This window comes from Elgaria multicarinata, chromosome 22, assembly GCF_023053635.1.
Source record: "Elgaria multicarinata webbii isolate HBS135686 ecotype San Diego chromosome 22, rElgMul1.1.pri, whole genome shotgun sequence".
Lineage (NCBI taxonomy): Eukaryota > Metazoa > Chordata > Lepidosauria > Squamata > Anguidae > Elgaria > Elgaria multicarinata.
Window position 1 is genome coordinate 7,679,543 of NC_086192.1, and position 21,457 is coordinate 7,700,999.

A 21,457-nucleotide genomic window follows, 5' to 3' on the forward strand; every position below is an offset into this window, starting at 1 on the left:
ACCTACCTGTAATATCCTCTCCAACTGAAACAAAAGCGTAAGGTCACTTTCTTCCCTTGTCCCCTTAATTTATATTACATTATTTATTTGACCTACAGCCTGCTCCCTTCCATGGGTTCAGAGCAACTGAACGGCATCTTTGCCCACTAAATATTATTAGTCCTGTTCTCAAGGGATGATGGTCTAAAGCAATTGAATATTTGGGGGACAAATGAAAGCGGTCGAAAATGATGGTATGGACACAAAATCTATCATGCCCCTCTCATTTCTGAAGTTCAGAGGTCAGTGTGGAACCTTTCAAAGCCAGAATGGAATCACGAGATGTGGTGATGGCCACCAATTTGGATGGCTTTAAAAGGGTGGGTGGGTGGGTGGAAGAATTCCTGGAGGAGAAGGCTATCCATGGCTACTAGCCCTGGTGGTTATGTGCTACTTCCAGGATCCGAGGCGGTAAGCCTGTGTGCACCAGTTGCTGGGGAACATGGGTGGGAGGGTGCTGTTGCACCATGTCCTGCTTGTTCATCCCTGGCCGATGGCTGGTTGGCCACTGTGTGAACAGAGTGCTGGACTAGATGGACCCTGGGTCTGATCCAGCATCAGGGCTCTTCTTAGGTTCTTATGTTCTTATTTACATGCCATGGGGCTTGGGGGAACCCCAGGGTTTGCAGAATACTAACTATTGTTTTTGGGGACCCCTAAAACAGCCAAGGGAGAGGGGAGGAATGGAGCATCGTGCATATGGCTGGAAGAGGAACTACGTTGCAAAATTTAGTTGCAGATCCCACTTTAAAGACAACGACCGCCAGACTAAAAAAACCCCACGCCACCCATAAATAACCAGTGCAAAGGACAATCCTTTTTTCTTTTCTTTTTGGAAGACGGTTGCTTCTTAAGTGTGTACTTCAGTCTTCCCCTGCCTGGTGCCCCCGAGATGTGTTGGACTCCCATCATTCCGGGCTGGGAATGATGGGTGTCGCAGTCCAACCCATCTCGAGGGCGCCAATTTGAGGAAGCCTGGCCTAGTTGTTAACCAGGTGCTGCAGACTTCCAAGTGGGAAGCTAAACGGATTTTGCGGAGGTTTGCCCAGCATGATTGACTTCCAAGGACCCGGAATTCTCCCCTCTCCAGCCACAGTACCAGTCATCCATGGCAACCATTGGAAGAGCTGCTACAGAACAGGCCGAGCTGGTAGCACCATTGCATGTTCCACCTTGCTTTCAGTGGACTGCTGCATCTCTTATCTTTGTCTGCCTCGGGTGAAATGTTTGCAAATCCAGTGTTTCCTGTTCATTTTATCTCCTTCTCCTTCTCCTCCTCCTCCTCCTCCTTCTCCAGGACCAGCTGTGTGGCCGAGATCCAACCTTGACGGACGAGCTCATTAACATTCTGACGGATCTGACCCAACTCAGTAAGACCACCAACGCCAAGGTGGCACTACGAGCCCGACAGGTAAGGGGCCGTTCTTTCCGCACTGGGTACCGGATGCAGGTTTACCTGCATCCCATAGAGATCAAAGCCAGACTGCTTTCAATTTCCCCTGTTACCAACGGCCGGAGCTCAGAGGGACACAGCGACAACACTTGAGCAGGGACGCTGCAGTCATGTGTACCCCCCCCCCTCCGACTTCTCTGTTCCCTCTGAGCTGAGCTGCAATCCTCACAGTAGCTGGGGGAGGAAATGAATTTTCCCCGCGACAATATCTTGTTCCTTGTCGTAACGCAAAGTATTTTGGCATAGCTTGGTCTTGAATTAAAACTAGGGATGTCGGAGAAACGCGCTCAAATGGCTTGAGATTTCTGCGATTCCGCAGTGGAACCGCTATTCCGGTGTTGCATGGATTCTGGTCCCCCCCCTGAATTTTGCACAAATTTAGTCGTAGAAAAATACGCACATTTTTTAAAAAACAAACAATGCCCCCAAATTCACATTTCCTCCCTAGTTGAAAGCATGAAAATGTCGGTGGGTGGTGTTTTCTTTTCTTTTTTTACACATTTGGGGTGGAGGTTTGCACATTTTTGCAAGTACGAATTTGTGCAAAATCAGGAAATTGGGCAAAATCTGATTCCGTCAGTGAGGGAACGACAGAACGAAAGGCTCTTGACAGTCATTAAAATGCAAACAGAACAGATTTCCCCAAATCCATCAATTCCCTATTAAGACCCACGAGCTTTACAAAAACATCTTGCCTTGAAGGAGATGGAATCTGCTAGGAGGGGGTTGTAGATCGGGATCAACACTGCCCACCTGCATTTTTGGACTCCCCTTGGGGGCGTGGCTATGGCGACTGTCATGATGAGCGCCTGCATTTCCAAATTTACCATTACACCCCTGCTGGTTACTGGTTACCCTCTTTTTGCTGCACCCGTGATACCTAGCCGTTCATTTGCCTTAAATAATATATTTGTTTGATGTAGAATTTATTTAGTTCATTTTGGCATCTCTGTCCTAAGAAGTCCATGTCAGGTTTGGGGTGAGCCAGGGATCAAGAGTCAGGGGGGGCATGCTAGGAGTTGGGACCAAAGAGTGAGTCAGGACTGGAGGACTTACCCAGGAGGCAGAGCTGAAGAGCAAGCCAGAAATCCAGACAGAAAGACAACCAAGAATGCAGGAACACTCCCGAGCTCAGAAAGACTTTGTTGTCCAAACAAGGCTCAACTAGAAGGGGAACAGGAAGCCCTCTACTCCTTCCTGTCCAGGGGGATCCAATGGGTGGCTTGAATGGGCGGAGTCAGTCCAGGGCTGGGGAGTTCTTGCAGTTCAGTGATTCGCCACATGGGGCAGCCACACGATGATCCAGCAGCTCTGGATAATCTAGGATAGAGATGTAGCGGGTGCCCCATATGGGGAAGAAGTCTGGCGGACTACCCACACACACACATTTGGCCCCCAGCTCCCCATTTGTGGACCACGCAGCACTCACCGGAACCATCTGCAAATGCTGCACGGTCTGCAAGTGTCCTTGGGGGGAAAAGGAAGTTAAATAGCTAAAACTATATAAAAAATATGAAAACAATAAAGATCCAGAACTCCAAAGGCTTAAAACAGCAGAGCAGCCAAGATCAACCCAGTATCGGACATTTGTAAAACACTAAAAACACCCAACGTGCCTGTGAGAGTAGAAGTTTTTGCCGACTGAGTAAAAGAAAGGTGGCCTTCCCAGGTGAGGGGGTTCCATAAACGGGAAACAGCCATCCCACCAGCCCTGTGGAAGGGCGACATCATTTTGTTCCTCTTCCCTCCCCCTTTCTCCCCTTGTGTGTTGTGCAACTTGTCTGCATCCTTCTTGAAGTGTGGAGCCCAGAACTGGGCGCAATACTCAAGATGAGGCCTAACCAGGGCCGAATAGAAGGGAACCAGTGCCTCGTGGCACTTGAACAGGCACATCTTGCTTCTGTGTTTCCTGTAGGGGCCTCCTCTGTTTCCCCTGTGTCAAATTTTAGATTGTAAGCTCCCTCGGGGCAGGGACCCTGTAAAGCACCAGGCGTGTTGATGGGGCTTTATAAATAATAAATACATAACTTTTTAAAGCCCCAACGAAGCAGCTTGCGCTAAAAATGTTTAAAACGCAACTTGCGAAAATAAATAGGAACGTTTATTTAGAAACGTCCGGTTCGTTTCCGAGCCCAATTCAAGGTGCTGCAACTGACATATAAAGTGGGGATGTTGAAGCTCTTTGATGTGATGTGGCTGCAAAAAAAAGCAAATGCTATTTTGGGCTGCATTAATAGAAGTATAGATTCCAAATCGCGCGAAGTACTGGTTCCCCCCTCTATTCGGCACTAGTTAGGCCTCATCTTGGGTATTGCACCCAGTTCTGGGCTCCATAATTCAAGGAGGATGCAGACAAGCTGGAGCGTGTTCAGAGGAGGGCAACCAGGATGATCAGGGGTCTGGAAACAAAGCTCTATGTTGACCGACTGAAAGAACTGGGCATGTTTAGCCTGGAGAAGAGAAGGCTGAGGGATGACAGGATGCACTCTTCAAGACCTTGAAAGTTTGTCAGAGGAGGGCCAGGATCTCTTCTCAATCCTCCCAGAGTGCAGCACACAGAATGATGGGCTAAAGTTACAGGAAGTCAGATTCCGGCTGGACATCAGGAAAAACTTCCAGATTGTTCGAGCAGTACAGCAATGGAACCAATTGCCTAGGGAGGTTGTGGGCTCTCCCATGTTAGAGGCCTTCAAGAGGCAGCTGGACAGCCCTCTGTCAGGGATGCTTTAAGGTAGATTCCTGCAATGAGCAGGGGGTTGGACTCGATGGCCTTGTAGGCCCCTTCCAACTCTACTATTCTATGATTCTAAGTCCAGAGACGCTCTCGGGGCCCCACCTTCCAATGGTGGGCGAGGCCGAAGGCAAAAGGGGGCGGGACCAAAAATCCTGAAGAATACCCACGGATTTTAGCTTGAAGTTGTTGCTGCTGATAACTAGGCCTTACTAAGTCTAAACTTTAATGCCGTTAAAAATACCAAAAATAAATAAATAAAAGAAGCAAAACAATCTGTACAGACCATAACCCCCTCAAAAATGTACGCACAAAAATCCCCACGATACGCCTTCAAATGCCTGGGAGTAAAGTCTTGGCACTGAAAAGATGACCATGTTGGCACCAGGCGGAGCCCTCTGGGAAGAGTATTCTACAATTGGTTCGGGAGGGGGCCTACCACCGAGAAGGCCCTCTCTCTTGTTTTTATTCTCCGAACTTCCCTCGGAGGAGGTGCTCAGAGGCGTGCCTCAGATGTTGTGTACAGGTATGTGTTGGCAGAGGAGCTCCATCAGGTTGGTCCTGAGACATTAAAGGCTTTATAGCTCGAAACCAGCACCTTGAATTGGGTCCGGAAACGTACAGGCAGCCAGTGCAGCCAGACTAATATCAGTATCAGACGCTTGGACCTCCTGGCTTCTGTTATCCGTCTGGCCTCTACATTTTGCACTGGCAAAGTATGCATATTAGGAAAACTGCACACACAAATGTGTACACATTGTCATACAAAGGGAAAAAAAACCTCTCGAATTTCGGGATGAACCGAACTTAAGACCGAAACACTGAGAAATGGAAAAGGGCCGGCTCAGTCCACCTTGGCGGCATTCAAACTACGTCGGGCCTGGAACCCGTGCAAGAAAGCCGGATGTATGGCCCGGATTTCAGCCGGGGAAATGATCCGCAGCCTGTGAAGAGGAGGCCGTGGTATCCGTTGGCGGCTGCCCGGGTCCTGATGGAAATACTTCCCCCCCCTCCCTTGGGCTTTAAATAAAGCCTTAATTTGTGTCTGTTCCCCCTCCCCCTCAAACGAGGTTACCCATCTTGGATTCCAATTTAAATATCAGATGCACACCTGGGTAGCGCTCTCTCTCCTTCTCTCTCTCTCTCTCTTTAAGCCCATCTCGGTTGCTCATGGCTTGTCTCTGTAATTAGAGTAGTCGCGGGACGGAAAGACTGAGAAGGATCTAATTGTCTCACAATAATTCTGCGCCCCTGGAAGCTTGCCTTTCTCTCCCCTACCTCCCCGCTTGCTACCCTCCACCCCCCCCCCCCGGTTTTCCATTGGGTAGCCTCCTTTTTTTCTTGTTTTAATTCCAGTGCATGAGCATCGAAAACGACCGGGCGTTTGAAGCCGCTCGCTGACCTTTTCCGCCTTCCGCCGGATTGCTCTCCGCGCCCTTGAACTATTCAGGGTTGCTGAACCTCCCAGCGGCATGCTGGGGCCGCCGGCGTTCTGGCGGATGTCTTTATCCTGCTGCCGTTGGCGTTGTGGGGGGGGGCTCCTCCCTGCCCTCCTCGGGCTTTCTGTCCTTGGCAAAATGAGAGCCAGCGTCTCTCTTACTTCGCACGCCTGCCCTCTGAAATCGCACAGGGTTTTTGAAAACCTCCTGATAGCTTATCCACCGATTGCAGATCAGGGATCCTAACTCCCCCCCGCGCTTCTCTGTAGCAAAACGCGGCTCACCGTCCTTTTTACATAAAAACGCACTGCTGGCTTCCCCCATCTCGAGCTTTCTTTGTTTTAGCACACTAATTTATTTATTTACGTTGTGTGTCTGTGTGTGTGTGTGATCCTTTTTGTTGCTATTGTTTGCAAAAAATGGGGAGCAGTAAACCTTTGCAAATCTTGTGTAAATCAGCAGAGATCTTAATCTATCTTCTGCTCATCCACAAGAAATATGATGAGCTTTTACAGAAAGCACTATTCTCCTCCTCCTCCTCCTCCTCCTCCTCCTCCTCCTCCTCCATCAAAACAGACCCTTTTTGAAGTATGTGGTGTTTTTGATCCATTTTAGAGATGGGGAAACTGAGCTGCAGAGAACTGTCTTATACTATCCGTTTTCCCTCCTTTTCCTCTTCTTCCCATCCCTCCCCTCCTCCTCTTCTACCTTCTTTCCCTCCGTCATTATTTATTATTTATTGTCATCTCCTTTCCAATCAAAACCGTCCCCCTTTTGAAGTACGTGGTGTTTGGGAGCTGTTTTTCAGGTGGGGAAACGGAGCTATTGCTTTGCCTTAAGGTTCCCTATTAAATTTATACCTGAGCAAGGTCTTGACTCTAGGCTTAAAGTTCAGCTTTCTAGACTCCCATGTCAGCTCTCAAAAATCCTACTGTGACTTTTCCTTTGTCTCCTCAGGTCCTTATAGCTTCCCACTTGCCGTCATACGAACTGCGTCACAACCAGGTGGAATCCATCTTCCTTTCTGCCATTGATATGTACGGGCACCAGTTCTGCATAGAGAATCTCCAGGTACGGGAGTATATAAGCAATGCTTTTCTTTTTTAAAAACCTTGAATTTTCTTAAACCTTTTAAAGAAATTTATTTATTTACATTTCTATACCGCCCCATAGCCCAAGCTCTCTGGGCGGTTTACAAAAGATTAAAACATTAAAAAGTCGAAATACAAAATTTAAAATAATAAAAAACGTAAAACAGACAGCGTACAAAGGCAACATACGTTTACAAACAACTTTGAGCTCTCAGCCGGTCCGAAAGATAGATCTGGGATTGATTTATAAACTCAGCGTAGGCTGCTAAATGCCTGGGGGAAGAGAAAAGTCTCGACCTGGCGGTGAAAAGACAACAATGTTGGTGCCAGGCGGGCCTCATCGGGGAGATCATTCCAGAATTGGGGGGCCAACACTGAATAGGCCTTCTCCCTTGTTGCCGTCCTCCACGTTTCCCTCGTAGTAGGACCTTAGATGTTGAGCATAATGTACATAAAATCAGTACAGAAACGAATGATATATAGCATACAGGCTAAAAAAAGACCATGCTGGCTAAAAGTGTATTATGTATGATTGGGAAACAACCCCAAATCTAAAAAGAAAAGAGTCACGTCTATTGCCTGTCCCTATTCGAAGTCCCCCAAGAATGGGCTGTGTCGCATGGGTATACTGACTCAATCCATTGACCTGTCTAATTCAGTATAGTCTACAACAGCCTTCCTCAACCTGGGGCGCTCCAGATGTGTTGGACTACAACTCCCAGAATGCCCCAGCCACCTGGCTGGGGCATTCTGGGAGATGCAGTCCAACACATCTGGAGCGCCCCAGGTTGAGGAAGGCTGGTCTACAAGAAGGGAAGAGAACTCCCAGCCTATGGGCTTAATCTTTCCTGTGAAGCCTCCTTGGGTCCTCCAAGGGTGGGTCTTGGCCTCTAAGCCTCCTGCAATCTTCCCCCGTTATCCCTGATCTGTCATTGGAGATAACAGCAGGGGTGTAGGGGGGCGGGGACTCTTCACGGATTGGCAACCACGGCTCTCCAGGGTTTCTAGGATTCTTTCCTAGCCCTACCTGAAGATGCCAGGGACTGAACCTGGGAGCTTCTGCATGCACAGCAGGGGCTGTACCACGCAGAGTGGTACAGCTCAGTTGTTTAGCATGCAGTAGTGTCCCGCTCCACGAAAGCGTTTTGCCTTTTGTGAAGACCACTCTCCCTGGCCGCCTCTTTTCTCTAAAGTGGTGTTTCCCAAACGTCGTCTTTCCCCCCTGAATTAAATGGTGGCATTCAGTCTTGCGGCCAGAAAAAGGGTTGCCTTTTCAGCGGGGGGGGGGGGGGGGAAACCTGTGGCCCTCCAGGTGTTTTGGCCCTCAACTCCCATGGTGCCTCACCACTGGCAATTTTAGGATGCAATCCTAGGCATGTTTAGACAGAAAGAAATCTTAGAACTCCTCGCATTCGCCAGCCGGCTGTGCTGTCATTTTCTGTGCGCTTGCAAAGAGCCATTTCTACTACTAAATTTACAGGGGAATGATGGGAGTTTTAGCACTTTTTTCTGGCTGGGGAATGCTGGGAATTGTAGAACTTTTTTTCTGTCTAACGTGGGCAGGGAGAAGGGAGGAGACTTTTTGCATCAAACTGTTCCTTTCCCCAAAAAGTCTAGAATCCTGTGGTTTTGAAAAGCCGTCTCTTCTGTTTACTCCCCCTTCTAGAAACTCATTCTTTCGGAGACATCCATCTTTGACGTGCTCCCAAACTTCTTCTATCACAGCAACCAGGTGGTGCGGATGGCAGCTCTGGAGGTAGGTTTCTTCTCATCTGAAAAGCATTTGGACAAACCTTTTTCCCTTGGTTCTGGGGTGCCAGTTTCTTTCGCCCCTCGTCCCCCCCAGCGTGTAATATACCCACTTTTCAAAGGTCTAGGAAAGGACGTGTATCTGCTGTGCTTCAAAACCTGCCCTGAGCTCTCCTCCAAGTGGTTACATTTTGTGATCCATATTACATCTTTGCAAACTGAATCAAACTACGCACATATTTCCTAATCATGCATAACTTTTCTATACGCTGCTGCGAGGAATGGACCCTCAAATGCCTCATTCCTTAGAGATCCTTCATGGCCTCCACTCCTGCTTCTGAGATCTCACTGAAACATCGTCCTGATGCTTTCAAGCCATGAGGGCTAGCAACATTATTCTGTCCCCCCCTTTAAACAAAGCAGCAGCTCAGAGCCTCTAGAATGCTGCATTCTGTGTGCCGCACCAATATTCGTTGCTTGCCCAGTTCCACTCCACAACTGTGGAATATATTACTGCCTGTGGCAGTAATGACTGACTGTCCAAGTTATTTATGTTATTTATTTAGTACATTATTACAAGTTATGAAAAGCAAGATGAAAAAGCCCACTATTTGTCCAGGGTAGTCAATGGTTTCCTTGAAGGGGGCGGTGACCCAACATCGCTTTCTCTGCAGGAATACAGGGAAATCTACATGCAGGATTCTTTCCACTTCATTGGTTTAGCACAATAAAGATAAGAATGATGTAGGGAAAACTACATGGGGTTGGAGACAGCTCAGCCCACCTTACCTTTCAAGGCGAGCCCCCCTGGAATGTTTTCAAGGTGGGCAGGGGATGAGGCCAACATTAAATTCAAAAGGGATCACAGCTGTATTAAGACCATCAGAAGAGCCCTGCTGGATCAAACCAAGGGTCCATCTAGTCCAGCACTCTGTTCACTCAGTGGCCCACGCAGCAGTTCATGGGAAACTCACAAGCAGGACTACTTCTTCTTCTTCTTCTTCTTCTTCTTCTTCTTCTTCTTCTTCTTCTTTTATTTATTTGTATCCTGCCTTTTGTCCAATGCTGGGCCTCAAGGCGGCCTTACAAAGTTTAAAATATACATGGGGGGGGGGAACAAAACCATAAACAATTAAAAAATACACAACAAAATTATAAGACATTAACATAGATGGAGGGCCGGATTATTCTCCAAAGGCCTGCTGGAACAAAAAAGTTTTAGCCTGCTTCCGAAAGCCCCAGCCTAGCTTCCCCGGGAAGAGAGTTCCAGAGCACCGGAGCAGCCACCGAGAAGGCCCTCTCCCGCGTTCCCTCCAAGCACGCCTGTGAAGATGGTAGGACTGAAAGAAGGGCTTCTCCAGAAGATCTCAAAGCACGGGCAGGCTCATAAGGGAGAATATGGTCTTTCAAATAACCTGGACCTGAACCATATGCAGCTGCACCGTCCTGCCCATGTTCCCCAGCAACGGGCATATGTAGACATGCTGCCTCTGACCCTGGAGGTAGTGCATAGCCATGTGGACTAGTAGCCATTGATAAACTTCTCTTCCAGGAATTTATCCAGGCCCCTTTTAAAGCCATCCAAATTGGTGACATCACTTGAAAAGACACAATATCCGAGGCAGTAAGCAGTAAGCACCAGTTTTGGGGCAACGTGGGTGGGAGGGTGCTGTTTCACCACGTCCTGCTTTGTGGGTCCCTGGTTGACAGCTGGTTGGCCACTGATGTTCTTACGTTATTATAGAACAGGACATAAGGTAGATCTCCAGATGTTTTGGACTTCAACTCCCTTTGGCCCCAGCCAGAATGGGCAATGGCCAGGAATGCTGGGAGTTGAAGTCCAAAATCTATGCCCAACCCTGCTACAGACGTTTTGTTAGAAGGACTAGAGACTTGCTCTTCAAGTCCTGACCTCTTCACTCTCATCATCACCTTCCTCGCCACACATTAGGCCTTGGCTGTCAACACCGCATCTTGTAGTAGCAAGTGCCATGATTTAACGATGCGCTGTGTGAAGAAGGACATGGTTTTGTCTGCTCGTCTTCACACGGCGCGTAGTTAAGCTCCAGGGTTCGCTACCACAAGATGTAGTGACGGTTCCCATCGGCGTTGAAAGGTGATTGGACAAATTCATGGAGGAGAAGGCTATCGATGTCTACTAGTCCTGAGGGCCATGTGCTGCCTCCGGGATCAGGTAGGGATGTGAAAATCGGCAAAACTGGAGCGGATTCCATCTCTAATTTCCATCTCAAAGCTCATTCCAAACCGAGTCTGTAACAGATTGCGAGCTTTAGTGTCTTCTTTTCACACAAAATCCGTGCATATTCATCCCCCCAAATGTATGTGTCCGTTCTGCCGATCTTTGAAATGTGCCCATTCATCTCCCACTGATTATAAAGCGCATTTGTGCACTTTTTCAAAACGTATGCATGCCGTCGAACGCATTTATTTATTTTTCCGTCGGAAGTTCGGAAATGTACAAACTTCGAACGCAGACTGCGTCCGAATCTGAGTTTGATTCGGAAGGTGCGAACTGGGTAGATCTTGAACTGAAACGAATTTCTAATACATCCCTATTCTGTATAGAGTTTCTGGAGAACTTGAGCAGGAGGGTGCTGTAGCACTCATGTCCGGTTTGTGGACTTTTCTTAGAAATCTAGTTGGTCTCTGTGGGAACAGGTTGCCCTCGGTCTGATCCTGCAGGGATCTTCTGCCATTCTCCCTCCTCTACTCCCAAGGTATAACAAACAAGGGGGCGCTGGTGGCTGCTGAGTCCTAGAAAATGCTAAGTTCCTTAGCAATGGGGGGAAAGGGAGAGACAGCATCATTTCTAGACAAACAGCCCCTGGACCCCAAAGAGGCGAACCCCACAAATTGCTGGAGGAAATGGTACGATCTGTTTGTAACATAGAATCCTAGAATCATAGAATAGCAGAGTTGGAAGCGGCCTACAAGGCCATCAAGTCCAACCCCCGGCTCAATGCAGGAATCCACCCTAAAGCATCCCTGACAGATGGTTGTCCAGCTGCCTCTTGAAGGCCTCTAGTGTGGGAGAGCCCACCGCCTCCCTAGGTAACTGATTCCATTGTCGTACTGCTCTAACAGTCAGGAAGTTTTTCCTGATGTCCAGCTGGAATCTGGCTTCCTTTAACTTGAGCCCGTTATTCCGTGTCCTGCACTCTGGGAGGATCGAGAAGAGATCCTGGCCCTCCTCTGTGTGACAACCTTTTAAGTATTTGAAGAGTGCTCTCATGTCTCCCCCCAAACATGTTTTTGGTTGTTGTGCTTCATGTGTTTTTTCAAGCGTAACCGCTCTTCACTTAAAAAAGGAGAAAGAAAAAAGAAAAATTTGGAAGATGCCGCATAGCCGTTTCAATTTATATTTTCCTCGGGGAGAAAAATGATCCGAGAGCTGGAATCAGGTGGAAAAATTCTCAAGACAGCAATTCTGTCCCCCCGCCTCGCATGTTAAAAAAACTCCTGGCACACGTGGATCACTTTATATGGGACGTGGGCAGAAAATATCCAATAATAATAATAATAATAATTTATTTCTTACATGCCTCTCCGATTGGATCGAGGCAGGGAACACATAGCCCTCCCTGTGTGATCTGAAGTGGTACTGTCCAGAGTTCTGCTGCCAGATTCTTCATAGCGTAGGGAAAAACTCCAAAGTTGGATCTCTGCCACTGTCAGCTGTGTGGGAACTGCATTGGGATGACTGTGTGAACACAGTGCAGGATCTACACTACTGCTTTATAACAGTTTATAACAGTATTGACAACTGTCGGGGCCCAGGACACATTCCATATACTGTTTTCAAACCGCTTTCAAAGTGTTACACCCTGCTTGGTGTAAATATGGCCGTACTCTTCAGCAATCGTTCTTTTTCTTTTCCTTTTTCAACTCCCAGGTGTATGTTCGAAGGGCATACATCGCCTACGAGCTGAACAGTGTCCAGCACCGCCAACTAAAAGACAACACTTGTGTGGTGGAGTTCCAGTTCATGCTACCCACTTCACACCCAAACAGGTTAGGCCCGAGTGCGGGTACCACTGAGCCAATCTGGAGGGGGCGGGGATGGGAGAACCAACCTTGTGTGAGGAAGCGGGGTGGCTGGGGGAAGCAGGGTTTTTATACATGTCTGCTCTGTTGCATTGTGGGAAATCTTGGCATTGAATGCCAAAGAATATGTGTGGTGTTGTTCATTGGTTACTTCAAAGTATGGAAGACGAATTGGGCCCTGTGCATGCATTAATGGCCTCCCCATACAGGGCGTTTCTAAATTGTTCCATGTGATGGGCCATTCATCTTTCCCCACATCAGTGCAAGCACAGCAAATGCCCCCCCCCGCCCCCAAACCTTGCGACTATAATGTTCCTCAGTAGAATAAACATCCAGACTACTCAGTCTTATAGCTGGCGACCGTTCAAACTGTCCTTCTCCAACCATGCTCTTGAAATTTTGAGGGTTTCTTCCAGTGTGTATAAGAATCATGGTGAAGTCCTCCCCACTAATCTGGCGTGAAGACAGAAGTACTATGAAATCAGAGCTCACAATGAAGCTGTGGTGTGATCTTGGCATACGCATAGAATTCTGAGGGCCTCTTTCCATGTGTGCAAGAATCTGGTAAAAAATTAATAATTCCAACCTCTTCTCATCTGCCTAAATCTGGGATGAAGACAGAAGTAGTATAAAATCAGAGCTCACAATGAATTCTCAAGCTGCGGTGTGATCTTGGCATATGCTTAGAATTCTGAGGGCCTCTTTCCATGTGTGCAAGAACCTGGTAAAAAAAACCTCACCCCCTCTTACCTGCCTAAACCTGGGATGAAGACAGAAGTAGTATAAAATCAGAGCTCTCAATAAATTCTCAAGCTGCAGTGTGATCTTGGCACCTTACCATAAGGGAAGGGCATGCCTATCAGTGAATTGAATGCTGGTTCTGCTGTAGGTTTTAACCCAGGAAAAGCTTAATCTTGCGTCACTCACCCAGAACCATATAAAACAATTGGCCTGTTTGTTTAAATAGCAATTCTTAACTCAGCCATTCCTAAGCTGTATAGTCACACGCACTGGTACGCTGTGTTTGGACTCTGTCATTTCACACTGCCAGAAGGGGGTGCGCACCACCCATATCAAAAATTAACAGGTTGAAGACAGAGGTTCTAGTTCAGCCCACTCCCTGACATGATGGCTTTCTACTTGCCTGGAGTTTTATTTACCCGTAACTCAGCATTTTAAAACAATGTGATTCCCCGCCCCTGCCCCCCTCACGCGATCTGAAATGGCACAATCCCTCTGCCACATATACAGACCGAGCCTACGCTAGTTGGGGTGGGGGTGTCACGTAATTTTGTCCACATAGATTGCGATTGGATTGATTGGGCCGTTTCTGACATAGAGGAGTAGCAAAATCGCCTGATCGGAGCGGATTGGCGGCTGTGGTGTAGTGGTCAGGTTTGAGGTGCATGTGCTTGACGTCCCGCTCCCCAGAGCCACGCCCCCAAAGGAGAGTCCGTATCAACAAAACAGTCCTAGCGGTTTCCATCTCCTCCATGAGCAGGTCCTGTGTAAAGCTCATGCGTCTTAACTGGTCCTTTGAGACCAAATTACTTAACATTACAACAGAGAACAATGTAAGAACATCAGAATACAAGAAGAGCCCTGCTGGATCAGACCAAGGGTCCATCTAGTCCAGCATTCTGTTCACACAATGACCGACCAGCTGCCCAAAGGGAACCCACAAGCAGGACATGAGTGCAACAGCACCCTCCTACCCATGTTCCTCAGCAACTGGTGTATATAGGCTTTTACTGCCTCTAATACTGGAGGTAGCACATAGTCATCAGGACTAGAAGCCATTGAGATCTTCTTCTTCTTCTTCTTCTTCTTCTTCTTCTTCTTCTTCTTCTTCTTCTTCTTCTTCTTCTTCTTCTGCCATTGAGATCTTCTTCTTCTTCTTCAGCCATTGAGATCTTCTTCTTCTTCTTCTTCTTCTTCTTCTTCTTCTTCTTCTTCTTCTTCTTCTTCTTCTTCCATTCAGATCTTCTTCTTCGTCTTCGTCTTCTTCTGCCATTGAGATCTTCTTCTTCTTCTTCTTCTTCTTCTTCTTCTTCTTCTTCTTCAGCCATTGAGATCTTCTTCTTCTTCTTCTTCGTCGTAGTATTATTACATTTTTATACTACCCAACAGCCACTGCTCTCTGGGCGGTTTACAATTAAAATGATAATATACAGAAAGACAAGATTTAAAACTTTTAAAATATCATACGAAACCAGGATAAGTTATAGTGCAGGGAAAGCTTGTCTAAAAAAATATGTTTTCACGAGGCGTTTGAAGGATGTTACATTTTCCGCCTCCCGAACCACCCGAGGAAGGGTTTTTCAAAGGGTGGGTGCCGCTACAGAGAAGGTCCTGCCATCAAGGTTCTTCGTGACGACATTCGGTTATTCTTCCTCTGACGATCGTAAATGTCGTCTGGGTGTATAGAAGGGACAGTGGTCTGCTAGGTTTGCTGGTCTCAAGTTATTTAGGGCTTTATAGGATAATAGCATAACCTTGTGTGTGGCTCAGTAGCTAACGGGCTTCTTCTCCAGGAATTTGTTTAACTCTCTTTTAATGCCATCCAAATTGGTGTCTGTCATCACATCTTGTGGTAGTAAATTCTACAGTTTAACTCTGCGCTGTGTGAAGAAGTCCTTCCTTTGCTCTGTCCTGAATCTCCCACCATTCAGCAGCTTGGGATGACCCCATTGGCTTCTAGTATGATGGAAGATGGAGAAAAATGCCTCCCTCTCCACATTCTCCGCACCAGGCACCATTTCGTACATCTCTGTCATATATTGTCGCTGGGAAAATTCTCTGCTATTGTGAGGGTTGCAGCTCAGTTACAGCGAATTCTGAGGTCGGGTGGTGGTGGCAGATGACGGCAGCATCCCTGCTACTGAAAAAATGCCTGGTCTGCATCCCTGTGAGCTCTGGTTTCGCTAGGCCACGGCAATCTGCTTGAATGTCCATATGAGTCACCATCCCAGACTTCCTGGTTTTCAATGTGGGGGGACGCACTTGGAACAGTGGCAGGAGCTGGCACAGAAACGTAGAGGCCGAGCTACCTGTGACTGCAGATTTGTCACGCTCTGAATCTTTAGGGGTGTGTGTGTGTGTGTGTGTGTGTGTGTGTATAGAAGCCCTTGATTTTTAACTGAGAAACACTGAGTTTGCATCTGTGTAGGGTGGAGAGAATTTGAGTTCTTTGGGGTTGGGAACAGGGTGGATCGTAAGCGTAATGGCTGCCTTGTGTTCCTTTGGCCACTGGGTGCCACTGTTGATCCATAACCGGTTATCCCCAAAATAAAAACACATGAACACACCAGCCCCCCTTTTTTTGTGTGTGTGTGTGGGGGGAGACTGCTATTTTCTTCTTCCTTTGTCTCCCACCTATCCGTTGGCTTTTATTTCATACTCCTCCTCGTTTTATGTTTGGCGGGATTGGCCGATGAGGCCTGGTCTCGGTTCATTGAGAATCCATCAGTACATCTCGTGAAACGTTTTTTCCCCTCCCGCGTGCCCCCCCTCCCCTCTCTTTTTCTCTTCAAAATCTGGTTTTGCTCAAAATGAATGAGTCCTCCAAGCCCAGCTGCACAAAGATCTCTCTGCAGTGATATAAATGGGCCATTGAATTGGCCTCATCTGTTCTCTTCATCTCGACAATATTTGCAAATAATTGCATGCTATTTTGGAGGATTTTTTTTATATGTTTTTATAATCCTGGATCCTTCCTCAACAACCTCAGCTATTCATTCTTCATTTCATCCTCATCTTCCATTGATATCATCCCTCTTTCTCAGTTAATCCCCGCCACTTGGCTTATCTTTTGAGAGAGCCCTTAAAGCACCTTTCCCCAACCCTCCCGATGTATCGGACTACAACTCCCAACTGATGGGAATTGAAATTCGATAAATATGGAAGGGACTAGGTTGGGGAAGGCTGCTTTAAAACTTGCCCTGCATTAGTATTGTCAGGCAAAACTAAACTTGGAGGATCAGCGCCTACTGGCTATAACCGTGAAGTGTTGGATACAGCTCCTGCCAAATGGGTGGATGGTGTGAGACACATCTAGGGCAGTCCTGGCATGGACTGGAGAGTAATTCTGATTAAGCCAGGCCTGAATCACAGAAATGTGCTCTCGTCGACTTCTTCTTTTCCAGAAGCTTTTATGTTGATCTGGCTGGTTTATCCACTACTCTGTTACCTCTACACCTTAAAACAATTTTTTAAAAAATTATGCACCAAGAAACACTGAATTTATACAAACAGGGCCAATCCACAGGGTGGCTCAGTTCAGACAACACGTTTGTCTACACAGTGCTGGGGAACATGGGTGGGAGGGTGCTGGTATGTCATGTCCTGCTTTGCTGGTCCCTGGCTGACAGCTGGTTGGCCCCTGTGTGAACAGCGTGCTGGACTAGATGGACCCTTGGCCTGATCCAGCAGGGCTCTTCTTACGTCCTTATGTAATACTTGTCCCACGGCTCAGCTCCGACATCTCTTTTAATACTCCAGGGCTTGGATAGGAGGCTGGCTTATACAGAGTCAGACCTTTGGCCTCATTCATCTCCCTGCTCGGCAGGGTTTCAGGCTGGATTCTTTCCCAGCTCCCCCTGGAGGCGTCGGGGATGGAACTGGGATCTCTGTGTGCAAAGCAGGGCGTCTGTGCACTGAAAAAAGAAGGAACAGACAGGAAGTGAGAGTGAGAAATTAGCGCAGCCTCCCCCCCCCCCCACCGCTCTTTAGGTGTAGTTTGCACGTTGGAATTTTTGAGAATAGCGTAGGTGGTCCCACAAAATGGCTGCTGTGGTGAGCACAGCCGGTCACAAGACACTCGATTTCCCAGAAGGCTGACTGGCGAAACCAAAAGATGTAAGTGATCGAATTCCAAGGCAGAAGCGGCAGGGGCTGAGGTCCAAAACGAAAAATCCACTGTTTTGAACCCAAATAAAGGTGGCGGCAGAGGGCAGACCCTCACTTTGCAGCATGCCAGCCTCCCAGTTTGATTTTTTTTTCTATATTTAATTAAAAATACCTTAAGAAATAAAATACAAATCAGGAAAGACAGCAAGCCTGGTGGATGCCACGAGCAATGTCTACGGGCACATTGCATGGGCACCACATTGGAGACCCCAGAATTAGAGAGTCCCCCATATATTGAGCATTAAAGAGCGGAAGTTCCAGATCAAAAGACTGTGGCCATAGCTAGACCTAAGGTTTATCCCTGGATCGTCCAGGGGTCAAACCTGTTCATCTAGGTGACACACAGGGGATCCAGTGTTCAGGCAGGGGCGAACCCTGGATGATCCCAGGATAAAGCTTAGGTCTAGCTGTGGCCTGTGTTTTCTAGAGGAACCATGGCTGGGCTCCTTTCTAGAAGTTAATCGCCACCCTTCCCTGGGACAGTGGTCTGGAATTGTGCGCGAGGGAGCATTTCTGAGCATTGAAACATATCCGGGGGGTGTGTGTGTGCAAAACCTGCCCCGGTCTCACTTGGACACAAATTCACAGGATCCAATCCCTGCATGTACTTCAGTTTGAATTCTGTGCCCAGGCAAGCCAAGTTCTGCAACCTGGCATAGATGATGCATGATTTCTCTTACTGATTTTAGTCTACAATGTTTACTAGTTTGCTTCTGGTGATCCATGCAGAAGTTTAAAGAGCTATGCGGACCAGACCTGCTTCTGGGGACACTGGAAATTTTCTTCAACCATCTCTCTGGCTTCTGAGCTTTCAACAGGCAGTGCTCAATTATTTCCAAGCATATCTTCACAGACATGAGGGCTAGAAACTTGATTTCTTCTTTTAAAAGGACAAAAAAAGGTTAAAATTCTTGACCTGTATTCCAAATGTAACGAATAATACTTTTTGAGACCTTCCCCTCTGCTCCTTTAGAATCCAATGCTACGGAGTAGTGGATGTTTCTTGATTATCACCTAAAAGGCTTCTGTATCCTGTTAAGTCTTAAAAAAATAAATTCAAAATCTGTTCTTGATGCTAAGCAGTTTTCTGCAGCTTGTTTAAATTAGGGTGCAATGCTATGCATACTTGGCTCAGCAATACTACAAGCGAGAAGGATCTTGGAATTGTTGTAGATCACGAGCTGAATATGAGCCAACAGTGCAATATGGCTGCAAGAAAAGCAAACGCTATTTTGGGCTGCATTAATAGAAGTATAGCTTCCAAATCACGTGAGGTACTGGTTCCTCTTTATTCGGCCCTGGTTAGGCCTCATCTTGAGTATTGCGTCCAGTTCTGGGCTCCACAATTCAAGAAGGACGCAGACAAGCTGGAGCATGTTCAGAGGAGGGCAATCAGGATGATCTGGGGTCTGGAAACAAAGCCCTGTGAGGAGAGACTGAAACAACTGGGCATGTTTAGCCTGGAGAAGAGAAGATTGAGGGTGACATGATAGCACTCTTCAAATACTTACTTAAAGGGTTCTCACACAGAGGAGGGCCAGGATCTCTTCTTGATCCTCCCAGAGTGCAGGACACGGCATAATGGGCTCAAGTTAAAGGAAGCCAGATTCCGGATGGACATCAGGAAAAATTTCCTGACTGTTAGAGCAGTATGACATTGGAATCAGTGACCTAAGGAGGTTGTGGGCTCTCCCACATTAGAGGCCTTCAAGAGGCAGCCGGACAACCCTCTGTCAGGGATGCTTTAGGGCGGATTCCTGCATTAAGTAGGGGGTTGGACTCGATGGCCTTGTAGGCCCCTTCCAACTCTGCTATTCTATGATTCTATGACGTTTAGACAGAAAAAAGTCCTGCAACTCCAATACTAAGAGTGTTACATGCATAGCATTGCATTCCAAATTAATCAGATTTGCATATATTTGCTTGTGCATAATATGCATCATCATGGGGGTGGTTCTCATGAGGAATACCTTTTTTTAAAAAAGTCCTGACTTCCTTCTTGCTAGTGCTTGGAAATCCTTCATTGCCCCCTTCTGAAGTGTCGTCAAAATGATGAGGGAAAAACACTATGTAGAACGGATAAAAAAGAGAGATAGACTCTAGCATTTAAGAGTAGAATAGTTTTTTTTTTAAAAAAAAATTAAACAGCAGAGACATTTGGACAAAGAGATTAAAAACTTTTCTACTCTTAAACACTAGAGTCTACCTCTCTTTTTTATCGCCCCTTCTGAGGTGGCCACCATTTTCCAAATTCACCTTTGCAGCCATAAGGACTAGACACCTGCATACTCTTCTTTGCCAATAAAATTAAACGAAGGCCGTGATTCTCTGGATGCTGGGTTGATATTGTCCCGTGGCAAACCAAATTGCCACGGGACAAGTGAAGAATACACAGGCCTTCTATAGTTATGTGTTGCTTTTTATGACGGTTAGAAGAATTTGGCCTTCACTGGGATTGTAGCAAACTGTAAAGATGTAGAATGGATTCTTTTTTTCTTTTTCCCACCCTGAAAGGAGGTAAAATAAGAGGGAAGCAGAGCCCTCGCCCCCATTGCGGCTGTCCTGTCACACTAGGAATTCGTTCCATCACCAGCATTTGTCTATTGTCAGGTGCCTTCCGTCCCGTCCTGCCCTGATGGATGGGATCAGATTTTTCCCAAATTTGCATTTGTACAAATTCACACTTGCAAAAATGTGCAATCCCCCTCCCAAATGCGCATTTTTCTGCTTTAGGGGGAAAGGCCCCTTTTGGGCTGGTACGTAATTTGTATAATACCTGGATTAGTAATTCCAGGTAGTAATTTGTATACTTCCTGGAATTTCCATAAAATTCCAGGTAGTAAAAACAACAAGCTTGCGGAATCCGTGGGATTCCTGAAAAGCCGGCCGGCTGCTGTGTCCCAGGTTCGGATTCCTAGAAATTCAAACCCATTTGAATGTGTTGCGGATTTCTCTGACATTTCTACATCACCCCGTGGGGACCTGTTTGTAAGGTCCAAATGTCTAGAGAAACAGATACATCTCAGCGGGCTTTAAAGTTGTTAGCAAAGCAGCCTCCCCTCCCATCAATCATGCGGCTTTTGATAGGAAATCAGCCGTGGTGCCTCGTGGCCCCGAGCCACGTTAAGCCTCGGAGGGATGAGCGGAGAACTCTTGGGAGTGTATCATTAGGACGCGCGGGGTCCCTGCTCTTTGCAGCCGGCGGAGCGTCGTGGGGAGAACGCCGGCGGATACGGGGAGGCGGCCGCTGCCGGGACATCTGCAAATCCCTGTAGTTTTGTGCTGTGGGTTTGATGTGAATTAAGCAGCAGGGAGTGGCAATTTGCCCACTGCTCCCTGGGCTCGCCGGTTTGAGTGAGGGCAGAGTCTTCCCGCCGAGGAAAGAAAGGGGGCTATTGAAAGGGGCAGCCGGCAGGATGGAGCCGGGGTAATCGGATGCAAATTGGGCGGCGGTGGCTTCGAGTGGGGATGGATTTCAGAAGAAACGTTTCCCGGGCTTGCTTGGCAGGGCTTTTGTGTCTTGTGTACCTTTGGCAGCAGGCAGGCAGGCAGGTTTGGGTGATGCAGCGGGTGGGTGGGTGGGTGGGAGGGAAAACATAAGAGCCCTGCTGGATCAGACCAAGGGTCCATCTAGTCCAGCACTCTGTTCCCACAGTGGCCAACCAGCCATCGGCCAGGGATGAACAAGCAGGACATGGTGCAACAGCACCCTCCTGCCCATGTTCTCCAGCAACTGGTGCACACAGGCTTACTGCCTCGAATACTGGAGATAGCACACAACCATCAGGGCTAGTAGCCATGGATAGCCTTCGCCTCCAGGAATTGATCCAACCCCCTTTTAAAGCCTTCCAGATTGGTGGCCATCACCACATCCTGTGGCAGTGAGTTCCATAACTTAACTATGCGCTGTGTGAAGAAGTCCTTCCTTTTATTTGTCCTGAATCTCCCACCAATCAGTTTCATGGGATGACCCCTTTGGGTT

At 47.4% G+C, this 21,457-nt stretch overlaps 1 protein-coding gene across 2 annotated transcripts in view; it reads left to right on the forward strand.

Moving 5' to 3' along the window:
- The window catches only part of ACACA (acetyl-CoA carboxylase alpha), a 221,542-nt gene that overhangs the window by 72,792 nt on the left and 127,293 nt on the right, over nucleotides 1-21,457 (forward strand). For both annotated transcript variants that reach the window (XM_063146546.1, XM_063146547.1), the window contains 4 exons: nucleotides 1,337-1,450; nucleotides 6,620-6,733; nucleotides 8,420-8,509; nucleotides 12,416-12,534. In XM_063146546.1, coding sequence (XP_063002616.1) covers nucleotides 1,337-1,450; nucleotides 6,620-6,733; nucleotides 8,420-8,509; nucleotides 12,416-12,534 — 437 coding nt within the window. The remainder of the gene's footprint in view (nucleotides 1-1,336; nucleotides 1,451-6,619; nucleotides 6,734-8,419; nucleotides 8,510-12,415; nucleotides 12,535-21,457) is intronic.